The sequence below is a fragment of the Balaenoptera musculus genome, chromosome 10 (assembly GCF_009873245.2).
Source record: "Balaenoptera musculus isolate JJ_BM4_2016_0621 chromosome 10, mBalMus1.pri.v3, whole genome shotgun sequence".
NCBI classification, from domain to species: domain Eukaryota; kingdom Metazoa; phylum Chordata; class Mammalia; order Artiodactyla; family Balaenopteridae; genus Balaenoptera; species Balaenoptera musculus.
In genome coordinates, this window is record NC_045794.1 from 67,468,146 (window position 1) to 67,494,272 (window position 26,127).

At 34.1% G+C, this 26,127-nt stretch overlaps 1 protein-coding gene across 5 annotated transcripts in view; it reads left to right on the plus strand.

The window, feature by feature from the left end:
* The window catches only part of METTL25 (methyltransferase like 25), a 141,540-nt gene that overhangs the window by 42,273 nt on the left and 73,140 nt on the right, over positions 1-26,127 (plus strand). For all 5 annotated transcript variants that reach the window (XM_036866171.1, XM_036866173.1, XM_036866172.1 and 2 more), the window contains 2 exons: positions 21,419-21,513; positions 24,936-24,965. In XM_036866171.1, coding sequence (XP_036722066.1) covers positions 21,419-21,513; positions 24,936-24,965 — 125 coding nt within the window. The remainder of the gene's footprint in view (positions 1-21,418; positions 21,514-24,935; positions 24,966-26,127) is intronic.

Below are 26,127 nucleotides of genomic sequence, written 5' to 3' on the forward strand. Positions count from 1 at the left end.
CAGTGATTTCTCCATATATTCTTTTGCTTTGGTACCACCACATTATTCAACCATAGGTGATTTAGTATTTATCTCTCACGATAGACTCTGAGCTCCTCTAAGACAAAAAGCTTATCTTTAAAATTTTTCTTTTAAATGCCTAACACGCACCATAATATGTGGTATTATAGTAAGTGCTCAATTAAAGAAATGGCATGAAATGAAATTATAAATTAAGGAAAAAGTGATTCAACACTGTTTAAAACTAAAGAAGGAACAAAAGTATTTGATAAGACATCTTGAGAAAAAATAATTATGTTGAAATAAGTAGTTTGAGAATTAAAGGTATCAGGCTGGCTTTGGCCTTCATAGCAAAGTTAAGAAACAGGTTAGGGAAGTTTTACATTCCAGAGATCACTAGAGCAAAATGATGAAAGCACACTACCCTGATGAGATAGAGGTCTTACTGAACTTTAAATCTCTATAACCTCAGATTATAAATTATAATTCCTCTCTTTGTTATTCCTTGAGAAGAAACAAAAAGATTTCAGATATTCACCTATTAACTACAAAATTTTTTTCTCCCAAGCATGTTATCTTTAACCACAAAGCATATGATGACCACAAAGTTGTAAACCGTGTTCTTGGAAGAAAATTGTATTTGTTCTCTTGATTATAGTAGTGATTCTGCATTTGTTTTACTCAGACCCACATTAAATATATTTTATATCACTACCTAGTATGTATATAGATAGATAAATAGATAAATAATACTGGTACCAAACTTTTATTAAAAAGTACTTTTTATTCTTTGTAGTTAATATTTGTTCTTTGAAAGGTACTGGGTCTCACAACACACAATGTGTGCTGGTATTCTTTATTCTATTTCTTTCTATTGTGTAAAATATTGATCACAATCCACTAAATTAATTTCATGATCCAGTAGTGGGTCATAGCCAGTGGTGTTACGCTGAATGTTTAAATGGTTTGCTCCGTCCCTGAATAAAAGCCCTAATATGTAGCGTTTCCTGATTTCCATGGTATAAATACACCCAGTTTGGCCAGTTTCAAGCTATCAACCTGTTGTCACTGAATGCTGAACTGGGAAGAGATGACACAATCTCTCTCTCTCTGGAGCCAACTTCACTGCACCACTGGCTTTAACCCACAGTTTGAAATAAACATAAATTTAGGTTTGTTATAAGTAAGTGAATTTGTTCATTTAAGCTGCAAATCAGCTTATCTTTAAAGCATCCCAAACAGTGTCTGGTATATAGCAGATGCTGAATATATATTTGTTAAAAGAATGAGTCGCTTTCTTTTGACAAATATAAAGGAATATTTATGTCTTCCTTAGTTTGTTTCTTTTTCAGTTGTCCAACTTTTCAAATAAAGACTTCAGTTTCTCAACTGAATCTCACAGAGATCTTTCAGATTTGTTAATAACTTCCTGCTATATCACATGTTCATTACTTAAAATTTTTTAAAGAATTTTAGCATAAAATTTGAGAAAATGAAAACAAATTATTATTAAAAACAAATTATAAGTGATTGTATTTCAAAATAATTCTTCGTAGAAAGATTTTTTTTTAAATTTTTATTGAAGTATAGTTGATTTACAGTGTTGTGTTAGTTTTTGCTGTACAGCAAAGTGATTCAGTTATACATGTATATATTCTTTTCCATATTCTTTTCCATTATGGTTTATCACGGGATATTGAATATAGTTCCCTGTGCTGCACAGTAAGATCTTGTTGTTTATCCATCATATATATAATAGTTTGCATCTGCTAATCTCAAACTCCAGATCCTTCCCTCCCCCACCCCCCAAAAAGAAAGTTTTAAACACAAGTAATTTATAAATGATTGGTAATATTTCAAATTAATTCTTTTCAATGAACTTTCTTTTAGTCTTTCTATAAATCATTACTGTTTGATCCAGAATCTGGATATTGGGGCATGGAAATTTTTTAGCAAGTCTGACTAATTTAAAATCAGCCTGAAATTAAAATGAAGATTCTCTGAAATTATGAAGACATAAGAACTGATTTAGTAACAAGTTTGGGCATTGAGAATATCAGTGAACATTTTATTCAGCATAGAAATTGCTGGGATGTAGGAGACACTCAGGAAACTGTGTACCCACCAACTGCCCACTTTGCTAGACACCAGGGATACCTAGATAAGACAGTATAAAGAAATTGACAACCCAATGGGAAGACAAATAACAAAAGGGATGCATTTTAACTGGACTTCCCACAATTTTTATATTCATATTGCTTCTCTCCTGTATGTGTTTAATGTTTTTTAAGAGATTCATATCACCTAATGTCTTTCCCATACTTGTAACATGTAAAGGGTTTTTCCCCAGTGTGGATTTACTTATGTCAATTAAGGGATTAATGCTGGCTAAAGTCTTTCCCACATTTATTGCCTTCATATAGTCTCTCTACAGTGTGAATTGTGATAGACAATAAGGCTTGTATCATTGCTAAAGAGTTTCCCGTATTCATTACATTCATAAGAATTTTCTCCAGTACAGATTTTCTGATTTTGAATCAGGGAGGATCTATGGCTACAGTATATTATGACAAATTCTGCATGTATGCAGTTTCTCTCTTATATGATCTTTCACATGTATAGTGATTTGTATGGCCTAAAGGCTTTTCCGCACTTATTGTACTACTGGGTTTCTCTCCATTATGTACTCTTTGATGGGCAGTAAGATTTGAGCCTTTGCTAAATGCTTTCCCACATTCATTACATTTATATGGCTTTTCTCCAGTATGAATTCTCTGATGTACAGTAAGGTTTGAACTACAGCTGAAGGTCTTCCCACATTTAATACATTCATAGGGTTTCTCTCCAGTATGAATTCTGTGATGTTGAAACAGGGATGCCCTATGACTGAAGGCTTTCCCACATATACTACATTCATAAGGTTTCAATCTAGTGTGGTTTCTCAAATGCATATTCAGTGATTCAGGCTGGCTGAAGGATTTCCTGCATTTTTGACATTCGAAGGGTTTTTCTTCGGTATGAATACTCTGTTGCTGAATAAGAAATGAGAGGCTGCTAAAGACTTTCAGACACTTGTTGCATTCAGATTGTTTCTCTATACTGTGAATTCTTTGATGTCGAGTAAGCTGTGAGCTACAGCAAAAGGCTTTTCCTCATTCGCTACATTCATAAGTTTTCTTTCCAGTGTGAATTTTCTGATGGTGAATGAGAGATGACCTGTGAATGAAGGCCTTCCCACATATTCGACATTCATAGAGTTTTTCTTGAGTATGAATTCTCAGATGTTCAATGAGATGTGAAACACGACTAAAAGCCTTTCCACAGTTCATACATTCATATGGTTTCTCTCCAGTGTGAGTGCTTTAATGATTAGTAAGTGATGAGACATGGCTAAAGGCCTTCCCACATGCAATACATTTGTAAGGTTTCTCTCCACTGTGGCTTATTTGATGTCGAGTAAGGGATGAGCCATGGCCAAAAGTCTTCCCACATTCATGACATTCATAGGGTTTCTCTCCTGTATGAATTCTCCAATGGCGATTAAGGATTGATTGTTTTCCAAAGGCTTTCCCACATTCACTACATGTATAGATTTTCTCTCTATTAAAAGTCTGGTGAAGGGTAAGAGATTTGCTTTGGCTGAAGGCTGCCACACTTTCATTAGAATTCAAAAGTTTCTTTCCATCATTGATAGTCTCATTTTTTATAACTGAATTTGCCGGTAAGCTCTTCTTAAATATATCACGTTTATGTGACTTCCCTTCAGCAGAAATTCTCTGTGGTTCAGAAAGAATAGACTTTAAAGGCAAGATGCTTCTAAACGTATTGCATTTGTAAACACTTTCCCCAGTGGGACTTTCTCTAAAGGTGAGGGTCACTGGTCTGAAATGTTCTACCTGATTTTCACACTTCCCCGCCAACTTCTCTATATAATCCAAGTCCTTGTTAAAATTTGAAAATTCATGACTTTGTTTTATAGTTTTTTCCATTATTACCATTTGGGGAAAATCTTCATCATAAATATCTTCCTTCGTTGATAATTCTTTGCTTTTCCATCTTGATTTCCAATCTGGAAACAAACTTTTGACAGCTTTTTCTCCACCATCCAAGGTTCTTTGCCATATATATTTTCCCTCTTCCTTATTAGAGTTGGATGCACAGAGAGAGTAATATGTAAATGCCCAAGGAAGTCCAAAAATACCCTATAGGGAGGAGATGCTTTAACTGACTAGAGTTTTACTTCTGTCTCTGCAGTGCTATGGCCTTGGATAAATCAGTTTGCCTTTGTGGATCATTTGTAAATTAGTAAAAAGAGAGGTGTTAAATTAGATTATCTTGGAGGTCTCTCTTATGACTCTAATAATATGATTCTGTGACTTGAATGTAGCTTTCCAAAACGTGTCTTTTATTTAAACTGAACTTCACCTATATTTATCACAACATTTAGATTTAGTTCTAGTTTCTTTTCTTCTTAATTATATAGGGTTTGCATAAACAAATACTGTGCTTTCCTGCTTTGATTCTGCATTTGGAGTAGGATAATGGGGAGTTTTTGAAAATCATACTTTTAAATCTATAACATTGTAAGAATGGCCATAAATTTTCCCAAAGTTTTATGTTGAGGTATAATTATCTAACAGTAATTCCTAGTTAAACTCATATTTAAGTTTTCATTTTCTTAACTATCAATATTAACAGTTTATTAACCTGTTCAGAAACTCAGTAACTATCAGGAGCTGTCTTGGCTTGAAGAAGGTATTGCTCTTGTAATCTTAGAGCAGATAAGTGGACTCTACTGTCAACCTTGTAGATTCAGCTGTTTATAAGCTTTAGTTACAACATCACATTACTTCTCACTGTTCAGCTGGGCTTATGTCTCATGAAAATTCTTGCCAGTTAACATGGGGTGAATGCAGAGATTTCTAGATGTACTTGGCAGTCGGTGCACAATCACCTCACACAGACAGCTGTATCTGATCTTCAGTCAGTTGTGCATTTTCTAGAGTATTGGCACTGATTTTACTTTTGCCATAGGGCATCTTCTTGCTGCCTACAAGTAGTTAGACATGGAGTTTTAATACATTTTCCCCTTTCTTTAATTGGCGCTTCGTTATTTTTTGTGACCAATAGAAAGTGGTTTTAGAAGCTCATGAAGATTGTATTTATTCAACAAAAAACAAGTTCTCCCTGTGCTCGTGAATGTAATTAAATCTAAAACAAAATTAATATATCCACTTAAAAGAAGTAATAAATAGAAATAGTATATGCTTCAAATATAAGGTAATATGAAATCAAAGCTGATAGAAATTCTTATCAGAAAGTTTACAGTCAAACTAATATAAAACAGGCTTTTAAAAAAAACTGCTTTACATTCTACTAGTTTTATATACAAATTTGGATTTGTATACTATATAGCAAAGGATGTTGAAAAATATTTTGCTATAAATATTGTATTCTCACATTTCTTTTTTCACATGATAAATTATAAGCAAGTTGTCTAAATTTCTTTCATCAGTCTGGCACAATGAGCAAAATTTTCATAGGAATGAAGTTACAATGTGATTCATAATATTACTGTAAAGATTGTCTCATTGACTTAATGTTTCAGATGGTCCATATGTGTCTCAATGTAAACTCTTTTATCAAGACTGGAGTCTTGAATATAAAGAGTGTATCAAGAGCAGCAGAGGAAACTTGTCATGCACAGTGAGAAGCTGCTATCACAGTGTTTGCCAGACCAGTGCACTGTTTTCTGTCAGTACCTGAACTTTGCCATTCTTATAGTCATGCATAAAAATATCAAGGCAGTACTATCTAGACTGATTCATTAAGAAACAATATTTGAATGTAGATATGACTTTATTAAAGCAATATATACATTTTAAACTAGGTGTTTTTCTTTTGTGTATATACTGTAATTTACATATTCCTTTGAGATTACATTTCTAGCTGTGCTTTTAACCAAAGGATAAGTGAAATATTAATACACTGATTATGTAATGGAGCTACAAGTGGAGATGAGAAGCAGGAAAAAGGATGAGGTAAAAAGGGCTAAACCTGGTGTTGTCTAGAGAGAAACAAATGAGAAATAATAAATTATTCTTTTACCACTGACTAACCAGCTATCCTCTTTAGAGTATTCTGTGAAACAAAAGACCATGCATGGAATATATATCTCAGTGACTTAAATTGAAGATACTTTCCGGTGAAGGCAGAAGGAGAGGACACAGTAGGGCCTCAGTTCATATTATGGAATTGATTAATTAATTAATGTGAACATATGATTGTTCTGCTGTGATTTTCTTAAATGTCTTGAATTTTAGAATCTTTCTCTGTACCTCTTTTACAACTTGAATCTTTATTGAGAGCAACACATAACTTTTATATTTTTAAGTTACCAAATTTTTATACCCATATTTATTCTAAGCATTTTAAAAGAGTGGATCAATTTTTAGAATTTATCTACTTTTAAATTATCTAGTTATTCCTCTTCTGGTTGTACTAGTTTGAATTTATTCTTTAACTGAAGAGTGTTGATGAAAATTAGTCAATCTAAGAAAGAAATGGAAAATTTTATTCAAGCCAAATTGAAGGTTATAACCCGGGAACAGCATCTCAGAGAGCTCTGCGAACTGCTCTACCCATTAAAAGTCAAAGCACAGTTAGTTTTTTGAGATGTACATTAAATGGCATATTAGGACTTGAGGACACGGGGAGGGGGAAGGGTAAGCTGGGACGAAGTGAGAGAGTGGCATGGATTTATATATACTACCAAATGTAAAATAGATAGCTCGTGGGAAGCAGCCGCCTGGCACAGGGAGATCAGCTCGGTGCTTTGTGACCACCTAGAGGGGTGGGATAGGGAGGGTGGGAGGGAGACACAAGAGGGAGGAGATATGGGGATATATGTATATGTATAGCTGATTCACTTTTTATAAAGCAGAAACTAACACGCCATTGTAAAGCAATTGTACTCCAATAAAGATGTTAAATAAATGGCATATTATTGACAGTTTACACAATCCAGATCTAAGCGTCATCTTGGCCCCTTACAAGATCAAGAAGGTAAGTTATCTTTTAAGGAGTTGTCTTGTTGATGCTAGGAGAATGTTGCTCTTTATGGTTGAGCAGGTATTCCTGCCAATAGGGGAGGTCTGGTCGATGCATGATACAGATACACAATGCACAGTGCAGGGAGAGAGGAGGCCAAAGGACAGAGAAGACTTTTCTATGTTTAAATTTTTCTTGTCTTGCCATAAAATACAAATTTTATTTCACAAGAGTATAGGTCTGATTTACATAGTTGAATTATATTTATCCTTTTAGTTTTAATATATTCAAGAAACTGGTAAGATATGAATGCTTCAGAAATCTGGGCAGTTTGGTATAATTTCAATATGCCTGTTATCCTTAGATAATATTTTGAATACCATATACAGTTAACCTTATTTAAAGGCTAAAATGAATATCAAGAAATTTTCATAGAATTGTGCTATAGCCTTTGATGCTTATTTTAAGCTATAACATTCTAAGGTGGAAAATAAGTTTCCAGACTTTACAACTAAAATTCAAATGTTATCTTTACTTGAGAGTGTGTCAGTCTCTACCTGGCAAGTCTTCAGATACCCTTGAAGAGTATTTGTAAGGAAGCCTAGGGAGTCTTAGTCGATCCTTGAAAAGGATAACAAGGAACAGAGACTGAACTTCAAAACAAAAGGGTTGGTAAATGATATATATTTGGACTTAAAAAAAATTTTTTTTTTGTGAGAAACTATAAGGTGCCTATCAACCTAAATTTTATTTTTATTGTTATAAAGCATTATAAAAATGATACAGATGCATGTCACACACACAAAAATAAATTTTAATAAAGTACTTTGTACTGTGAATAAACTAAAAATATTAAGCATTTATTTACCTTTTAACGTAAGTAATACATAGATATATTATCATTAATAAAAAAATTCTGACAGTATACAAACATGTACAATAAAAAGTTAAAGCCCTTTTTTGGCATCACTACCCACAGTGACACCGCCTTCTCATATTTCTTTCTGTGCATGTACATATATACAAATACATATATGTATAAATATTTAGGATTTAAGATAAATGTAATGATTCACTAATTCATTTACCTATTCTTCTAACAAATATTTATTGCACGTCTACAATGTGCCAGGTACTTTTCTAGGAGCTAGAAAAATGGAAGGAAAAATGTTCCTGCTGTCATGTCTTATCATTCGATCCTAGTGGGTAGAGACAGCAGAGTAATAAGCAGATAGATAGATAGATAGATAGATAGATAGATAGATCTATATCTATCTCTTTCTCTCTCTATATATATATCCTAATGTATCCTAATGTACCCCCCGCCCCGCCTTTCCCCTGTGGTAACCATACATTTGTTTTCTGTGCTGTGAGTCTGTTTCTGTTTTGTAAATAAGTTCATTTGTATCATTTTTTTTTAGATTCCACATATAAGTGATATCATATTATACTTGTCTTTTTCTGATTTACTTCACTTAGTATGATAATCTCTAGGTCCATCCATTTTGCTGCAAATGACATTTTTTCATTCTTTTTTATGACTCAGTAATATTCCATTGTATATATGTACCACATCCTCTTTATCCATTCATCTGTCAGTGGATACTTAGGTTGCTTTTATGTCTTGGCTATTGTAAATGGTGCTGCTGTGAACATTGGGGTGCATGTATCTTTTTGAATTAGAGTTTTCTCAAAATACATGCCCAAGGGTGGGATTGCGCGATCATATGGCAACTCTCTTTTTAGCTTTTTAAGGAACCTCCATACTGTTTTCCATAGTGGCTGCACCAACTTACATTGTCCCCAGCAGTATAGGAGGGTTCCCTTTTCTCCACACCCTCCCACCATTTATTATTTGTAGAATTTTTGATGATGGCCATTCTTACTGGTGTGAGGTGATACCTCATTGTAATTTTGATTTGCATTTCTCTAATAATGAGATGTCTGGCATTTTTTCATGTGCCTATTGGCCATCTGTATGTCTTCTTTGAAGAAATGTCTATTTAGGTCTTCTGCCCATTTCTTGATTGGGTTGTTTGTTTTTTTGATATTGAGTTGCGTGAGCTGTTTATATATTTTGGAAATTAATCTGTTGTCGGTTGCATTGTTTGCAAATATTTTCTCCCATTCCGTAGGTTGTCTTTTCATTTTGTTTATGGTTTCCTTTGCTGTGCAAAAGTTTATAAGTTTGATTAGGTCCCATTTGTTTATTCTTGCTTTTATTTCTTTTGCCTTGGGAGACTGACCTGAGAAAACATTGGTATAATTTATGTCAGAGAATGTTTTGCCTATGTTCTCTTCTTGGAGTTTTATGATGTCATGTCATATTTAAGTCTTTAAGCCATTTTGAGTTTATTTTTGTGTATGGTGTGAGAGAGTGTTCTAACTTCATTGATTTACGTGTGGCTGTCCAGCTTTCCCAACACCACTTAATGAAGAGACTGTCTTTTCTCCATTTACATTCTTGCCTCCTTTGTTGAAGATGACTGTAGCTGTGTGGGTTTATTTCTGGGCTCTCTATTCTGTTCCATTGATCCTATGTCTGTTTTTGTGCCAATACCGCACTGTTTTGATTACTGTCGCTTTGTGGTATTGTCTGAAGTCTGGGAGGGTTATACCTTCAGCTTTGTTCTTTTTCCTCAGGATTGCTTTGGCAATTCTGAGTCTTTTGTGGTTCCATATAAATTTTAGGATTATTTGTTCTAGTTCTGTGAAAAATGTCATGGATAATTTGATAGGGATCACATTACTGTAGATTACTTTGGGTAGTGTGGCCATCTTAACAATATTAATTCTTCCAGTCTAAGAACATGGGATATCTTTTTATTTCTTTGAATCATCTTCAGTTACCTTTATCAGTGTTTTATAGTTCTCAGCATGTAAGTCTTTCACCTCCTTGGTCAGGTTTATTCCTACCTTTTTTTTTTGACACAATTTTAAAAGGGATTTTTTTTTTTACTTTCTCTTTCTGATATTTCATTGTTAAGAGTAAGGAAATTCAACAGATTTCTGTACGTTAATCTTGTAACCTGCTACCTTGCTGAATTCGTTTATCTGTTCTAATAGTTTTTATGTGGAGTCTTTAGGGTTTTCTATATAGACTATTATATCATCTGCATATAATGACAATTTTACCTCTTCCCTGCCAGTTTGGATACCTTTTATTTCTTTTCTTGTCTGATTGCTGTGGCTAGGACTTCCAATACTATGTTGAATAGAAATGGTAAGAGTGGGCATCCTTGTCTTGTTCCAGATTTTAGCAGGAAGACTTTCAGCTTTTCCCTGTTGAGTATTATGTTGGTGTGCGTTTGTCATAAATAGCTTTTATTATATTGAGATATGTTTTCTCTATACCCACTTTGGTGAGAGTTTTTGTTGTGAATGGATGCTGAATTTTATCAGATGCTTTTTCTGCATCTATTGAAATGATCATGTGTTTTTTTTCTTTTCTTTTATTGATGTGGTGTATCACATTGATTGATCTGTGTATGTTGAACCATTCTTGTGCCCCTAGGATGAATCCAACTTGATCATGGTATATAATCCTTTTTATGTGTTGTTGCATTCAGTTTGCTAATTGAGGATTTTCGCATCTGTGTTCATCAAAGATACTGGCCTGTAATTTTCTTTTTTGGTAGTATCTTTGTCTGGTTTTGGTATTAAGATAATGGTGTCTTCATAGAATGACTTTGAGAGTGTTCCCTCCTCTGCAGTCTTTTGGAAGAGTTTGAAAAGAATTGGTATAAGTTCTTCTCTGTATGTTTGGTAGAATTCCTCAATGAAACCATCTGGTCCTGGACTTTTGTTTGCAAAGTTTTTTCTTTATTACAGATTCTATTTCAAGTCTAGTGATAATTGTTCAAATTATCTGTTTCTTCTTGATTCAGTTTTCATGGGCCGTATATTTCTAGAAACTTGTCCACTACTTCTAGGTTGTCCAATTTATTGGCATATAATTGTTCATAGTATTCTCTTGTGGGGTTTTTTTTTGTATTTCTGTGTTATTGGTTTTTATTTCTCCTCTTTCATTTCTTTTTTTGTTTATTTGGTCCTCTCTCTTTTCTTCTTGGTGAGTGGTCAGAGGTTTGTCGATTTTGTTTATCCTTTCAAAAACCCAGCTCTTGGTTTTATTGATTTTTTTCTAATTTTTTTGAATCGCTATTTTATTTATTTCCTCTCTGATCTTTATTATTTCCTTCTTTATGCTGACTTTAGGTTTTGTTTGTTTTTCTAATTCTTTTAGGTGGTAGGTTAGGTTGTTTATTTGAGATTTTTCTTGCTTTATGAGGAAGACCTGTGTTGCTGAGAACTTCCCTCTTAGGACTGCTTTTGCTGCATCCCATATGTTTCGTATGTTTGTGTTTTCATTGTCATTTGTCTCAAGGTATTTTTAAATTTCCTCTTTGATTTCATTGTTGACCCATTGGTTTTTAGTAGCATGTTGTTTAGTCTCCATGTAATCATTTTCTTCTCGTTTCTCTTTGTGTGGTTGATTTCTAGTTTCCTGTTGTTGTGGTCAGAAAAGATGCTTGAAATAATTTCTGTCCTCTTAAATTTGTTGAGGCTTTTTTTGTGAAGGGACACTGTTTTATATGAAGCAGCCAGGGAAGACCTTGTTGTTAACATAACATTTGAGCAGACGTTTGAAGGATGAGAGAGGGACCAATGCAGTTATTCTGGAGAAATAGTGTTCCAGGCAGCGGGAACAGCAAGTAAAAAGCCCAAAGGGAGGAGCTTGCTTGCCTTTTTCAAGGAACACTGCAGACACCAGTATGGATGAAACAAAGTGTCAAGATCAGAAGCAGTGAGATCAGTTAGGAAGCTGATCTAGATGAGAGATGATGGTGCTTTAGATCAGAGAGGAGCAGTAGAAGAAATGGTTAAATTCTCGATATTATTTTTAAAGTATTGCTAGCAGAAATTATTGACAGATTCAATGGGTTGTGAAGGAAAGAAGAAAGCCAAGTGTAATTCAAAGATTTTTGGCCTGAAACAATGGGAAAATGGAGTTGTCATTTAGTGAACTGGATACGACTGCTGAAAGAACAGAATTGAGGTGGAAGTTGTTTAGTTTTGGACAGTTTCAGTTTGACCTTCCCTTTAAAAATTCAAGTGTGGAGGCTATATTATCAGTGGATAGATAATTCTGAGTTTCTGAGGACAAATCTGGGTTAAAGATAAATCCCTGAGTTATTAACATATAGATAGTAAGTCTGAGTGAGATCACTTAGGGAACAGAAATTTTGAAAAGAAGTACAGAGACTGAACCTAGGAATATTCCAAAGGAGTTTGGGACGATAAGGAGGACCAGCAAGGTGACCTAATAAGGAAGAACAGTACAGTGTTGATCTCTTACTTAGCAATGTATCTTGGAGCTCTCTCCATTGTTAACATATATAGATTTACTAAATTTGTTTAATACAGGACAAAGTATTCCTTGGAATGGATGTACCATATTCTATTTTGCTTCTGCTATATTGATGGTATTTGTTTTCTCATTTTCTCCTCTAACTATAATTTTTGTTTTATCTAGTTCTGTAATCTATCTGGATTATTTTTGTTTATGATTTGCAAAATGGTTCTAATTTTATATTTTTCTGAATGCTATTTATTGAATAATCCATGCTTTCACACACTGATAGGAAATGACACCTTTCTCAGATAGTGCATTTTTAGGTTCTCTTCTTTTCCCTTAATCTGTTGGTTCCTGTGATAATACTATACTGTTAAAATTACTGTAGTTTATTTGAACCTTTGAAATCCAGTAGAGCAAGTCCCCCAAAGTTCTTTTATTTCAGAATTTTCTTAGTTAACCTCATGCATTTTTCTCTTTTATATGAGTTTTACTTATTTATTTACTTTAAAAAGAGTGACCATTTTACTTCATTGGTCTGTGTAAGACATACAGATGCAATTTTATATTTTTTAGAGACCAGATATAGGGTTACTGAGTGAGTTTCCCTAAAGAAGAGATTTCAGTCACGAAGGGCTCGCTGACTGCAGCTCATTTATTGTCTGGGCTCAGCAATGGAAGCCAGGATATTCAGTGCACATATGGTGAACAATGCCAGATAAGAAAGTCGAACAATAAGGCTTTTGTTTCATATTTTGCTAGAGCTCTTTCTAATATTTCTAGTGTAGATGCAAAAAGGGTAGACCATCTTTTAGAAAAGGAGATAATTAATGTTAAAAAAGCTTATTTAATATTAACAATTAGGAAGCATTTTAAAATTTGATGATGAAATATTTTATTTATCCAGAGATCTTGGCAAGAGGAAAATTGAAGTGTTGATCACATCAACAGTTTAATAAGGCTTAGGTAGAAAAGTTTACTTGAGTCTTTCATTTGGGATTAAAGTATGTGTGGTTTACAGTACAAATTCATAGAAAAGTTGCAAAATGTTTTATGCTTAAAAAGAGTGATTTTTGAATTATCTCATTTTCTTTATGATGTTTAGATCATAATAAACATTGCTGACCAGATTTAAAGTAAAAGCTGATTTTGATAATTTGTGTGTCAAATGAGTTTTAGAATCAGATTGTAAAGTCCATTAAAAAAAACAAAAAGCCTGTTGGGATTTTTATTGACATGCATTGAACTTAAAGATCATTATGGGAATAAATTATGTCTTTGATATTTTTTTCTCTTTGTAACATAAATTATCTTTTCATTTATTTGGTTGTTGTTTCAGATATTTGTGTTAATCTTGCCCAGTTTTAGTTTGGTTTATTCCTAAGGATTTTGTTGGGTTTTTTTTTCTTCATATAAGAAATATTTATTGGGTGCCTGACACATGCTAGTCACTATTCTAGGGACCAGGGCTACAAGATTGATCAAAACAAAGTCCCTGCCCTCATTAAGTTTATACTCTTATAGAAGGCATCAGGGAATAGAAAAACAAATAAATAGATACATAATGTCAGGTTATAGACAGGAGAAAAACTAAACAGGGAGAGGAGGGTAAGATATGTGAAGAGTAAAGCAAAATCTCTCAAAAATCACTTTATATATTTTTCCCTATCTTTTTTTCCTATCTTTCAATAATAGTCATTGTGGTTTTAAATAAGATAGTCTAAAACCCTCTATATACAAAGGTATAATGTAAGTTGAGATTATTAATTTAGGTGACAAAAATTTGTCTCTAACAGCATAATACCTGTTTATTTTTCCTAGATAAAATTATATGTCGGATTTCATTTAGGTCTAAAGAAATTTTAAAAGCGTGTATTTTCAAAGTAGAGTGAGGACATGTAGATAATCTTGATTCATCTATGTAATTCTGTTGATTCAGTTCAACAAAGTTCTGTAGTAGGCAGTAGACTATGTACGATAAGTGAGATACTCTCTTTCCCCTTAGGAAGCTCATGATGTAGTGAGGAATTCACAAGCAATTACGTAGAACTTTCATGCATGTCTGAGAGTGATATATTCATGACCTGTAGATCTTAATCAACTACAGATATGAATTATTGAAAAGATGAATGAAAGAAGTAATGAGTGATGGATGTATAAACCAAATGCTATTAAGACTAGAAGAGAGAGTAATTTTTCATAACTAAGGGATAAAGGAAAGCTTTCTAAAAAAGGTGGCATTTGGTCTTCATTTAGAAAGATGAACAAACAAATTAGGGCCAGATTATGAGAGCCATGAATGCTATACTGAGGTCTCAGAATATTATTCAGTGGAAAGCAAAGTATACTTTGTTCCATAAAAATATTTTTGAGTGTTTAATGCAAAGGAGTTGCATACATTCATTTACATTTCTGAAAAGTAGTAATTTTTCACATAATAGAAGATAGACTGGCATGGAGCTAGATCAGAGACAGGGAGACTGGTTGGGGAGTAGTTATAAGAGTCCAAAGCAAGGATACTTTAGATAAGAACAGTAGGAGGAGACAACAATTTACCAGGCCTTTTCAGAGATAAAACCAACTAACATGGTAACCAATGGTAGGGAAATGTGGTAGGGTCGGGGTGACGGTGGCGGTGAAGGCTAAAGATGATGGCAAGGTTTTAGGTTGGTGGACTACATAATGATATATCATTATGGGGGAAGATCAGATTTGTGGGCTTAGGAAATGAGTTTACTTTTGCATATTTTTCATTTTAGAAATGTTCAGCAAATAGTTTAAAATTCTTATGTCAAAATCCAGAAAGAAGTTCAGACTGAAATAATGCGGGAATTAAATGTAAAGGAGTAGATGTAATTGCCCAGAAACTGGAGTGAGGCACCTACAAGCCAAGGATTGCCAGCAACCACCAGAAGCTAGGAAGAGGCAAGCAGAGATTCTTTCCTAGAGCATTCGGAGTGAGCATGATCCAACTGATACCTTGATTTCAGACCTCTAGCCTCCAGAACCGTGAGAGAATACATTTGTGTTGTTTTCAGCTACCCAGTGTGTGACCATTTGTTATGGCAGCCCTCGGAAAGTATTACAGGGATCATCAGTACGTATTGAAATATGGACAAGATTGTCTAGGGAAAGAGTATAGATAGGGCAAGAGTTCAGACTAATTTTAGGCAATTTGATAGACTTACTATGCCCAAATTTTACTTTAAAAAGCAGTAAGACCAGGCAAATGTGATACTTGGTTACCATACAAAATTTTTAGTACCCATTACATTCTACCTAGCCGCTTCATACTTTTGTTTACCAGATGAAGACATGTGAGTTTATGAGCCTTTATTCAAAGAAGTATAAAAGGGGCTTGGGGAGTGAGAGGATTAAGCCTTAAGAACATTTACTAGACAGAAAATAATGAGCTATCAAGGGGCTATGAAGAGCATTAGGCCACAAATAAGAGAGAATGATACCATGGAAGCCAGATGAAGAGAATGTTTTAAGGAGGGAGTATCAGAAGCTCTTGAAAAATCTAGAGTAAGAAAAATACCCGTTGGGTTTGGTCTCAGATGCTGGTGATGATGGAAACAAGAGCTGTTTGAGTGGCCTATGTAGATCTTTTCAGAAAGATACTGTTACTCTTAATATGGAGGAAGGACAAGAAGACAAAAAGAAAGGGAAAAAGAATTTTTTAGTAGGTATTACATTTACCCAGTCAAGAGCTAATGAAGATTGAAAACGAAAAGGAGATATAATTAAGAAGATACGTATATAAGAACTTGGAGATTAAAGGAGAGAAGAATAAAAGATTGTTCTAAAATTCAAACTTGTTTAATTAAGTGGATAATATTATTAACACAAGAAGGAAGAACTAGTAGAATATCTACATTTACAAGAGTAATGCATTTCTAAAGCCAGCAAAGACTAAGGAACTGGGCATATATGCAGAGAAAACCATAATTCAAAAAGACACATGCACCCCAATGTTCATTGAAGCAGTATTTACAGTAGCCAGGTTATGGAAGCAATTTAAATGCCCATCGACAGACAAATGGATAAAGAAGATGTGGTACATATATGCAATGGAACATTACTCAGCCATAAAAAGGAATGAAATTGGATCATTTGTAGAGACGTGGATGGATCTAGACACTGTCATACAGAGTGAAGTAAGTCAGAAAGAGAAAAACAAAAATCGTATATTAACACATATATGTGGAATCTAGAAAAATGATACAGATGAACCCATTTTCAAGGCAGAAATAGAGACACAGATGTAGAGAATAAACGAATGGATATCAAGGGGGGAATGCCAGGCGGGTGGGTGGTGGGATGAATTGGGAGATTGGGATTGACATATATACACTAATATGTATAAAATAGATAACCAATAAAAACAAATTGTATCTCATGTTAAAAAAAAAAAAAGACTAAGAAATGAAATAGAAGAAAAAAACAAGAGACTTCATCTACTCTAAAATTATCATTTAAAGATAGCATGAAAGTGCTCCTAAAGGAAAGCAACTTGATTCACTGATAAGGAAGTTTAATGCCCAGTTTGACTAGATTTGAATATAAGTATATGAACACAGTTAAATAGGAGACCGAGACTTAACAATAGAAATGATGAACACAGTGACTTTGATTCAGGATGTAGAAGGGAGCCTCGTTCTTCACTGCAGTCTGAATGAAGCTGGTGAAATAGATTCTAAAGATTATATTGAATCAGTATATGAAAGGCTTTGTTTGACTTTAAGGGTGTCTCTCTCTATCAGTTTTTTGCACTTGTTCCCTTACAAATTGAACAGAGCTGTGAGGCTACCGTGGCCTCAATGAAAGAGGAAACTGTGATGCAGACTCAGAAAACTTCAAGGTGATGACACAATCACTGGGTGTCCAGAGGAGTGAGTCTCTAATGTGGTTTCACATAGCCCTGAGCCAAGGCTGGCAATTGCTATAAACTGCCCTAGGCCCTTAAAGTTCATGGGTGTTTTGGATAAAGATTTGGGGAGCCATGTGCATGGAGTAAGACTGCCCTTCAGCTGTCCTTCACACTGTTATGTAGGGTTGAAGGGGGAACTTTCTTACACACAGGTTAAGGGTACCCTTCTGTAGGCCTTCATTGTGGTGGCAAAGAGAAGTTTTATGAGCCCTAAGGAAGACAGTAACCCTTCTCCCCACCTCGTCACCTTCATCAACACAAGTTAGGGAACATGCTTGCCATCTTTCAGCCTCCATTTCTCCAGTGACAGCCCTGTGTGCTCAGTGTGGACTGCTCCCCTGCTGGCTTCCACGCTATATCATCTGAAATCAAGAGGAATGCCAGGAGGCCTGTGTATCCCTGTTTGCATCTTCCCTTTATCAACTGTCAAGCCCAGAACTCTGTATTCCCCTGAAAAACTCCCTCCTCCGCCCCTACCACAACACCCACAGCTTCACCACTATCTCTCTAGGGATGGGAAAGACCAATCCCATCGTGCCTTTGATCCCCATTCATGTCAGCCCTCACCAGAAACCCTGGCCTCATGATTCATTCCTGATTTCTGGGATTCTCATCAAATGTATCTCTATATATCCTTTGTTCTGACTAGTCTTCTACCTCTCCTCAATTCCAAAATTTTCTGGAATTTGGTCATTCATTACTAAAAGTGTCTTTATCTGCAGCCTGTTCTCTGAAAATGCATTTACTGTCTAATCAAAACTTAGCTCTTTCCTGAGGAAGCATACTTCCCATCCTCATGGAGCAGTGCATTTTTCTGTCTCAGTTCCCTTGTATGAGGTAATTAACCTCTCTATTGCTACTTCAAGACTGTATGTATCATCTAATGCTGTTTCAGAAACCACCACAAAACTGAATGGCTTAGAGACAGAATAAATTTTATTATCTCTTACAGTTTCTATAGGTCAACAATTTGAGAGTAACTTTGGGATGGATTTCTTAGATTTTTTTTTTTCCTGGAAATAATATACCCCTTCCATTGTAATATATTTTCCAGAAATACTCTTCCCCTTTCAATGTAATGTTAAGTTGTAATTTTTCTCAGTCAGTTTTTTTAGATTATTATTGGCAGAGGAAATTTCTACCTGTTTTCAGGCAAGTAGACCTGCTTTTTTCCTGGCAACATAAGGTGAATTGCAGAGCAGTGATGGTGCACTAATTATACTTTTCATTACAAATCCATTGCTTGTTTCTTAAGTGGGATTCTTTTCGTGTTCTGTAGTAAGTTTACTTTCATCTCTTCTTTTCCCCTATTAGAAGTTTATTTTGTAGGTATTTGGTTGGGATATTAGAAGTTGAGAAATTGCTGGCTAATCATTTTAAATGGTAAAATATTCTGGTATTATGTTTTTGGAGATGAACTGTATCCTGTTGGAAGCACTTTGTTTGTTTGTTTTTCATTGTCTTCCCCTAATATTTGCATGGCTTGCTTCCTCGTTTAAGTCTCTGCTCAAATATCACATCCTCAGAGAAGACTTCTGTATTAGTTAGGACAGAACTATTCAACTAGTGTGCTGTGGATGCTATATGGGAGTTCCCGGGATACCGCTTCCTTCATCCCATGGGTTTTGCCTCAACACAGTTATCTGTTTATTCCACTGTGATGTACAAAATTTGCCATATTCCCAGAGGGCTGAGCTACAAAAAAAGTTTGGGAAGCATTAAATTAAGATAAAGATTTAGGTGCAAAATGGGTTCAAACCCAAAGTAACAGTGACGTCAACGAGACAGATGGATATTTCTGTTTCAGTCCAGAGGTAGACAGAGTTAGTAAAGGGAGCTCTGCACCAAAAAGCCTTCCAAGAACCCAGAATCCTTCTATTTTGTTGCTCCACCGTCTGCTTGCCAACATGAACACATTCCAGACGGGGGAGGGATGAAGTGGGGTGGAAAGTGTGGGGGAAAGATCATGCCCCCCCCCACTCCTCTTTGAGCATTTGCACACATCATTTCTGCCCACATCCAGTTAGCCAAAACTTACCCTCTAGCTATCCTAGTGACTGCATGGGAGTCTGGGAATTGCAGTCTTTAACCTGAGCAGCTGAAGAGCCAGGTAAAAATTGAGTGCTGTTACTACAAGGAAGAAGGAGAGAACAGATGGGGAAAGGGAAAGAACTAGCTGTTTTATTGGTTAGCACTTTTCCTAACACTCTCAATAAAAGACCACAACCCCATTTCTCTAGCCCCTTACCCTTGACAGTAAAGTTTAGATATTTCTTTCTTCAGTTGCAAGAAAAAAATTGAAGTACTTAGAGTAACCCTTTGATTTAGGAATAATCATGTTTCAGTTAAATCATAAAGCCTTCAGTAAAACTCAAACCGCTGTTTCAAGGCATCTTGGAAATTGACAGAGGAAGTAGTCCAGGGTCCCTAGTTACTGGGTAGGCTTCAAGGGCTCCATGATTCCTGGGTACTTGTAAAGTGAAATTGTTTATATAGCCTGGTGGTTAAGAGCATGGCCCCTGGTGTCAGACTGCCTGGGTTTAAATTCCAACTCTGCCATGTGCTGGATTTGCAACTTAGGCAGTTTTCTTAACCTCCCCGTGCTCACTTTCTCTATCTGAAACATGAGAATAATAGTATACCTATTTCACAGAATTGCTGTGGGGACTAGTTAATGCACTTAAAGCTAGTTATTACACACTACCAAGCGTAAAATAGATAGCTAGTGGGAAGCAGCCGCACAGCACAGGGAGATCAGCTTGGTGCTTTGTGATCACCTAGAGGGGTGGGATAGGGAGGGTGGGAGGGAGGGAGATGCAAGAGGGAAGAGATATGGGAACATATGTATATGTATAACTGATTCACTTTGTTATAAAGCAGAAACTAACACACCATTTTAAAGCAATTATACTCCAATAAAGATGTTAAAAAAAAAAAGCTTGTTATTATATTTAAAGCACTTACAATAGTGCCTAACAATATTAAGTGCTGTATAAGTACTAGCATTATTATTATTTGTATTGCTGGGGCAGGGTCAGTATCTTCCATCTGAGTATCAATAACGTCTGTTGTAAATCTTACTTTAATACCTGAAAGAAATCACTATCACAGGCTTATGATCTGCATGAAATTTAAATTTTCTCTATTTTAATAAAAAATCATTTGACCTTTCATAACACAGAAGTTTATTTAGTGGAATCTACCTCAACAGTATTTTCTTTTAAAGCATTTTCTTGTTTTCTAGTTCTGTTTTACTTAACCTAATAGAAAATTTACATTCATCTCAGTTTTCTTTTAATTGCCACAGTTTTGATAGGCTTAAGCTTTTCTAGACTTTAATTTAAAATAGAAATTTTTTTTTTTCCTTTTGAGAAAACCCTGTGCAGTTAATAGTTGTACATAAGGGGCTTACACATCCGCAAGTTGCACGTGTAACTCTTTTAGTGAGTTGGGCAGCAGATACCTGTGATTAAGCAGAAAATGTTGATTTTTTTGTTGTTACTCGAACCATAAATACAGTTGAGACAAACTGAATAACAGTTGAAAATCTTACAGCCTGTCAATGTAGTGAAAAAATAAGAGCCTATACAGCTGTTCATTTTCTGGAAAGTGAACATCGTGGCTGGAAAAAAAATTGGTGCTTCAACATTGTTAGGAATGAATTAATATTGTTCTATAATAAATTGCCAAATGTCACATTTAATAAACCGTGTTATTAGAAAGTCAGGTCAGCAGTAAATGCCCAGTATCTCATTACTTATCTTCTGTAGTTACACTGAACATGCAAAGTATTTCCATTTTAAATTGCTTTTGCTAAATATTTGAGAAATAATTTTGGCAAATTGGTTGGTGTCAGACCTGGAGCTTAAATACAAAACAGCTGTTGTTGAGAAAATATCATTTTCATAACATTAGTATGCTTTTAATTAACATACTGGAATGAACTGTTAAACATTACCACTTACATGTTTAACTACTGTTTGACTTTCAAATGACTGATTTGCTTTCTCAGTAGATTATTTACTTTAACTAAAAGAGGAAGAATTTTATTTAAATAATCCATATTTTTCTTCCATCTGCAGAATGTACCCAAGAAAAGTGGGGATTTCCAATGTGCCACTATTTAAAGGAAGAGAGATGGTGCTGCGGCCGGAATGCCAGAATGTCAGCATGTTTGGTATGACTCTATTTTTTCCTGGACTTAGAGCTTTATCTAGATGTTGCAGAATTTTATTTATTTATTTTTGGCTTCCTTAAATGCCAAATTTTGCAGTGTTATTATTAATGTTTTTGTGCATTGCAAATTATGAGGGAAAAAATGGCTTACCCTTCCAACATTACTCACTCTGCATGCAGTGTGGTAACAATTTATAATTATACTATAATTCTACATTATAGTACTTAATTTCTTACATATAATTACTTTAATTATCATATAAAATGTACCAACAACCAAGTCTTAAACACAGAATTACTTCAGTGCTTTATCCACAGCTCTGTGGTATGTTTGTGTTTGTTTGTAGCAGATCATTTGGTCTCCTAATTTTTTATGAAGTGGGAAAAATATTAAGCTACCTGGGATATGAAGTAACTATCTGTTTAAGTGAAATCTTTATTTAGCTCATGTCCTTAGACCTAGAACACTTTAGCCCACAGTCTTCTCTGTTTGTGGTGTTATGTTGGCTTAAAAAGGAACAGATGCCAGTTAAGTGGTATAAATGGACTTTGTCATCATAAATTTAAAATATAGCTTTTAAAATAATGTGTTTAATGTCCAATCCCAAGATAAATTAACTATTTTATGGTCATTATCTCAATATTTTTTATATTGCCAGTAACACAGCAATATAAAGAAGTGTTCCAGTGTTCTGGGTCACATATCTGAGAATTAACTTCGAAATCTTATTTATGCTCAAATAATGATTTCCTTTTGTGAGTCCTCTTAAAATACTTTCCTGGGAATTTGTCTTTCTTTCATTACATTTGTAAATGATACTCATTTAGGGTCTTGTTAGAATGGGAGGTCATTCTTGGAATGACTTGGTTCCCAGAATGCTGGCAGCTTACACCCTCTAGGCAAGAAATTGAAATAGTCTTTTATGGGGAATCTGATTAGCCTAAGAGAAAAAAACTGAAGATATTGGCATTAGGGATTTCACAATGAAATAGGACCTTTGTGGTGAGACCCACAATTAAAAGTCCTCACTCATAAGCACAGCGCTTCTAATCAAGTTTATGATTACCGCATTTTAATTATCAAAAAGCCAAGAATCATTAGTTGTCTAAGAAAGTCTAACATGAAAGAAAAGAGATCAGATAAACAAATAGAAAAGTAGCAACTTGGAGGAAACGGATACTATCCAAAGTAAAATAAAATAACTATTAGTATCTCTTAGAAAGATAAAATGATATAATATATCCACAAAATAAAAATGTTTGCTATAAAAATAAACATTCAACAAACCAAAAAGAAGAGTTTTTGAAAAATAAATTCCAAAATGTAGAATTTGTCAACCGTGCCGCACTTAAGAACTTTGCCTGACCAATGTCAGCTTCTCATGGAATGCCCCTCTCTTTAACTCTATCCCTGTCTTTGCTCACCTTGACTTCTTTTTTTGATGCTAGAGTAATCTAGGAAAGTCTAAGGAACATGTTTCTTTTGGTGCATCTTGTTTTATTGCCTTTTGCTCCATAACTGACCTTTTCTACAAATATTCAAAGCTTAAGGGGTTGAGAGAGACACAGAGAGAGAGAGAGAGAGAGAGAGAGAGAGAGAGAGAGAGCGAAGTATACCTTTCTGGTGACACTTTCAGATAAATTGTTAAGGGTACTAACCAGAGGGGAAAAATTAATTACATTAGTGCAATCTTGTCAGCATACTTTTAGCCTGATAAAACTGTAAAATATTTTAGATTAGTATGAAATGAACACTTGGTATATTTATTGGCCAAGAAAAATTATTAATGTTTGTAAGAAACTGCTTATCACCTACCTGATTATCTTTTATTATGTAATCAGAATTTATCATTGGTATTTCTAAAACAAACACATCAGCAACACATACCAAAAGTAGTCCTGTGTTATATGATATTTTTATTGATGCTAAATCATTTATTATTAAAAACTTTTGTTTCTTTATTATTGATAGTTCGGCCTTTTAGTAAAGCAAGTAACACAAAAATTTAATCTGAAATGAACACAACCAGTACTGTAAATGAAAACTCAGTGTTTTCATCAATAACATACTTGTTCTGGGCCTGTTGCTACTTAATTTAATATAAAAATTATATAATAACTATCTTCTGTATTCATAACACTCTGGTTCTAGATGTTCATGAAGGTATCCTTGAAGTCAATGGAAAAATTACACTGTTTTTCTTCAAACAATTTCTTTAAAGCAAGCTTTTATACCATGAACTCATTTTCCCACTAACTCTTCATGGTGTGAGGGTATGAGAAGTAAACCGGAGTTCAGTAAACAAGTTTTTAGTTCCTGTTCACCTGCTAACTAGCTGTGCAGCTTGTGGCATGACCCTGCCATTGTCAGTGACCTTGTGCATCTGAGAAAATTGCACTTGGGATAATCTGCACATTTTCTTTCAGTTTTAAAAGTACATGATTCAGCTGTATCTAAAAAGTATTATTTATGAAGACATAGCCATCTGAAACAAATATGAGTACTTTAAATTTGAGTAGGAATTATATGCACTGTTACATTTTACTGTTTTTCTTTATGTTTGAAATATTTTCTAACGAAAACTTTAAAAATAAAATTTTAACTAAAATGTTATATCTAATTTAGTTATAAAGCAACATAAGTGTAGAAATGCATGTCTAAAAAATTGAAAGTTTCAGAAGGCCCTATTCCATTTTTAAATTATAACAAATCCTTTCATGTATGTTAGATTATGAGTATTTATGAGAAATATTGGGAAAATTTTATAAAACTTTTTCTATAAAAGTGTTTTGAATTTTAAATAAATATCAATGTAAAACCAGCTACATATAAAATTGTAGAAATATATATTACTTTCTCTTATGGCGACTTGATCATATGTGAATTTGATTTGAATTTGACCATGCAGACCAAAAATATATGTACTTTTCTAAACTAAGATTTCAACTATAATCAGTTCAATATAATCTTGTTTAATAAAAGATGAAATTATACTTTTATAAAAAATTGGAAGAAAATAAGTTAAAAAGTAGTACGTATATAAATATGTTTATGTATGTCTATACATAATAATAGTTTTGGATTTGATTGTTTTAGCTGCAATAAAAGTGAGCCAAGAATATGTCATTTTATTTCTTTCCTGTTTTCTAATTCCTTCTAAAATTCAAGGAGTGTATACAGTTGGGGTGTGTATGTGTTTGTCTGCGTGGCACACATCCATATATCAGCCCTAAATTATACAAGTGTACCAGTTAACGTTCCTTAATGATATTAACACTTTTAAGTGTATAAACTTATATGTTATCATTTAATTAATCTTTTTAAATGTCACTTTCACAAGCCCTTATACAGTGTGTTTATAAGTCTTATAAGGCAAGACTAAATATCTCAGCTGTCTTTGTCTTATTTTTTTCTCCTTAAAGGCACTGGAGCGTGTTGCAGTCGGCCAAGGGGTAAGTGAACGTGTTTACTCTAGTCCAACTGATGAACGTGATAGTTTTTCTCAAAGTACTCTTCATACTTGACCTGCTGATGAACCTAAAACCTGATGGATTTTTATAAATATCACCTCTTCTTGTCACCTATTCATATTCAAACTTATACATTTTCTGTAAGTTTACTTTAAAAGAGAAGTGAATTCTCAGGAAAAGTAAATTGAACTTTTAGGAAAACTTCCACGTTATACTCTTGTACTAATGTCTCATTTCTTCATACTATATTAAACAGTCTATAAATATTTCTAAAGAATGTTGTTGCTGACTGTCAGGCTTTTATGGGCTTAGTTCAAGCAAAGATAAACAAGGTATAGCATTCAATTTATTTTTTAACTATAGTCCAAACCACACATTTTAGTTGGTTGTTTTTTAACTTTCTTCTTTATTGACTTCATTAGTCATTAGTTAGTTGCAACAACCAAATGGGTTTTTACATATAAACAGATGTTAAATGTATCCTTCATATATTCATGTAATTGCCTTTTCCTCTACCTTAAGATTTATGAAACATATTAGGAATTTTAAAGTATTTTTTTAAGAGTTCCTTTTAAATTTTTCACAAAAGTTTTCTTATTGGACCTAAATTTTGGAAATTTCTCTTTTGCTTATTTTCAGGGAGGATTAATATGTCAATTTGAATTTTTAAAAATAATAGTAGCATAATAGTAGCAACAAGTATCATTTACTGAGTGCGTTCTTTGGGCCAGACACAATGCTAAGAACTATGTGTGGTTTTTAAAAAAATACTCATTATACCTATCTGAAAATTGATAAAAACTGATTTTTTAAAGGCATTAGAGCGTATTGTTTAAGTGTGTAAACTTCAGTCTCAGACTGCTGGTTTGCATCAGCAGTGTGCTGGTCTTCATCAGTTACTGGCTTCGTGATCAGAGACACATCATGATTTCTCCATAGCTTAATTTCTTTATCTTTAAAATACAAATAATAATACTACTAAAAAAATAAGAGTAACAATAATACCTTCCTCATAGAGTTTTTGTGAGGATTAAATGAGTGAAAGATGTAAAATGCTTAAAACAGTGTCTATCATGTAGTACGTGTTCGATAAATATCAACTGTTGTTACTGTTACAGGTGGTTAATAATTATGATCATGAAAA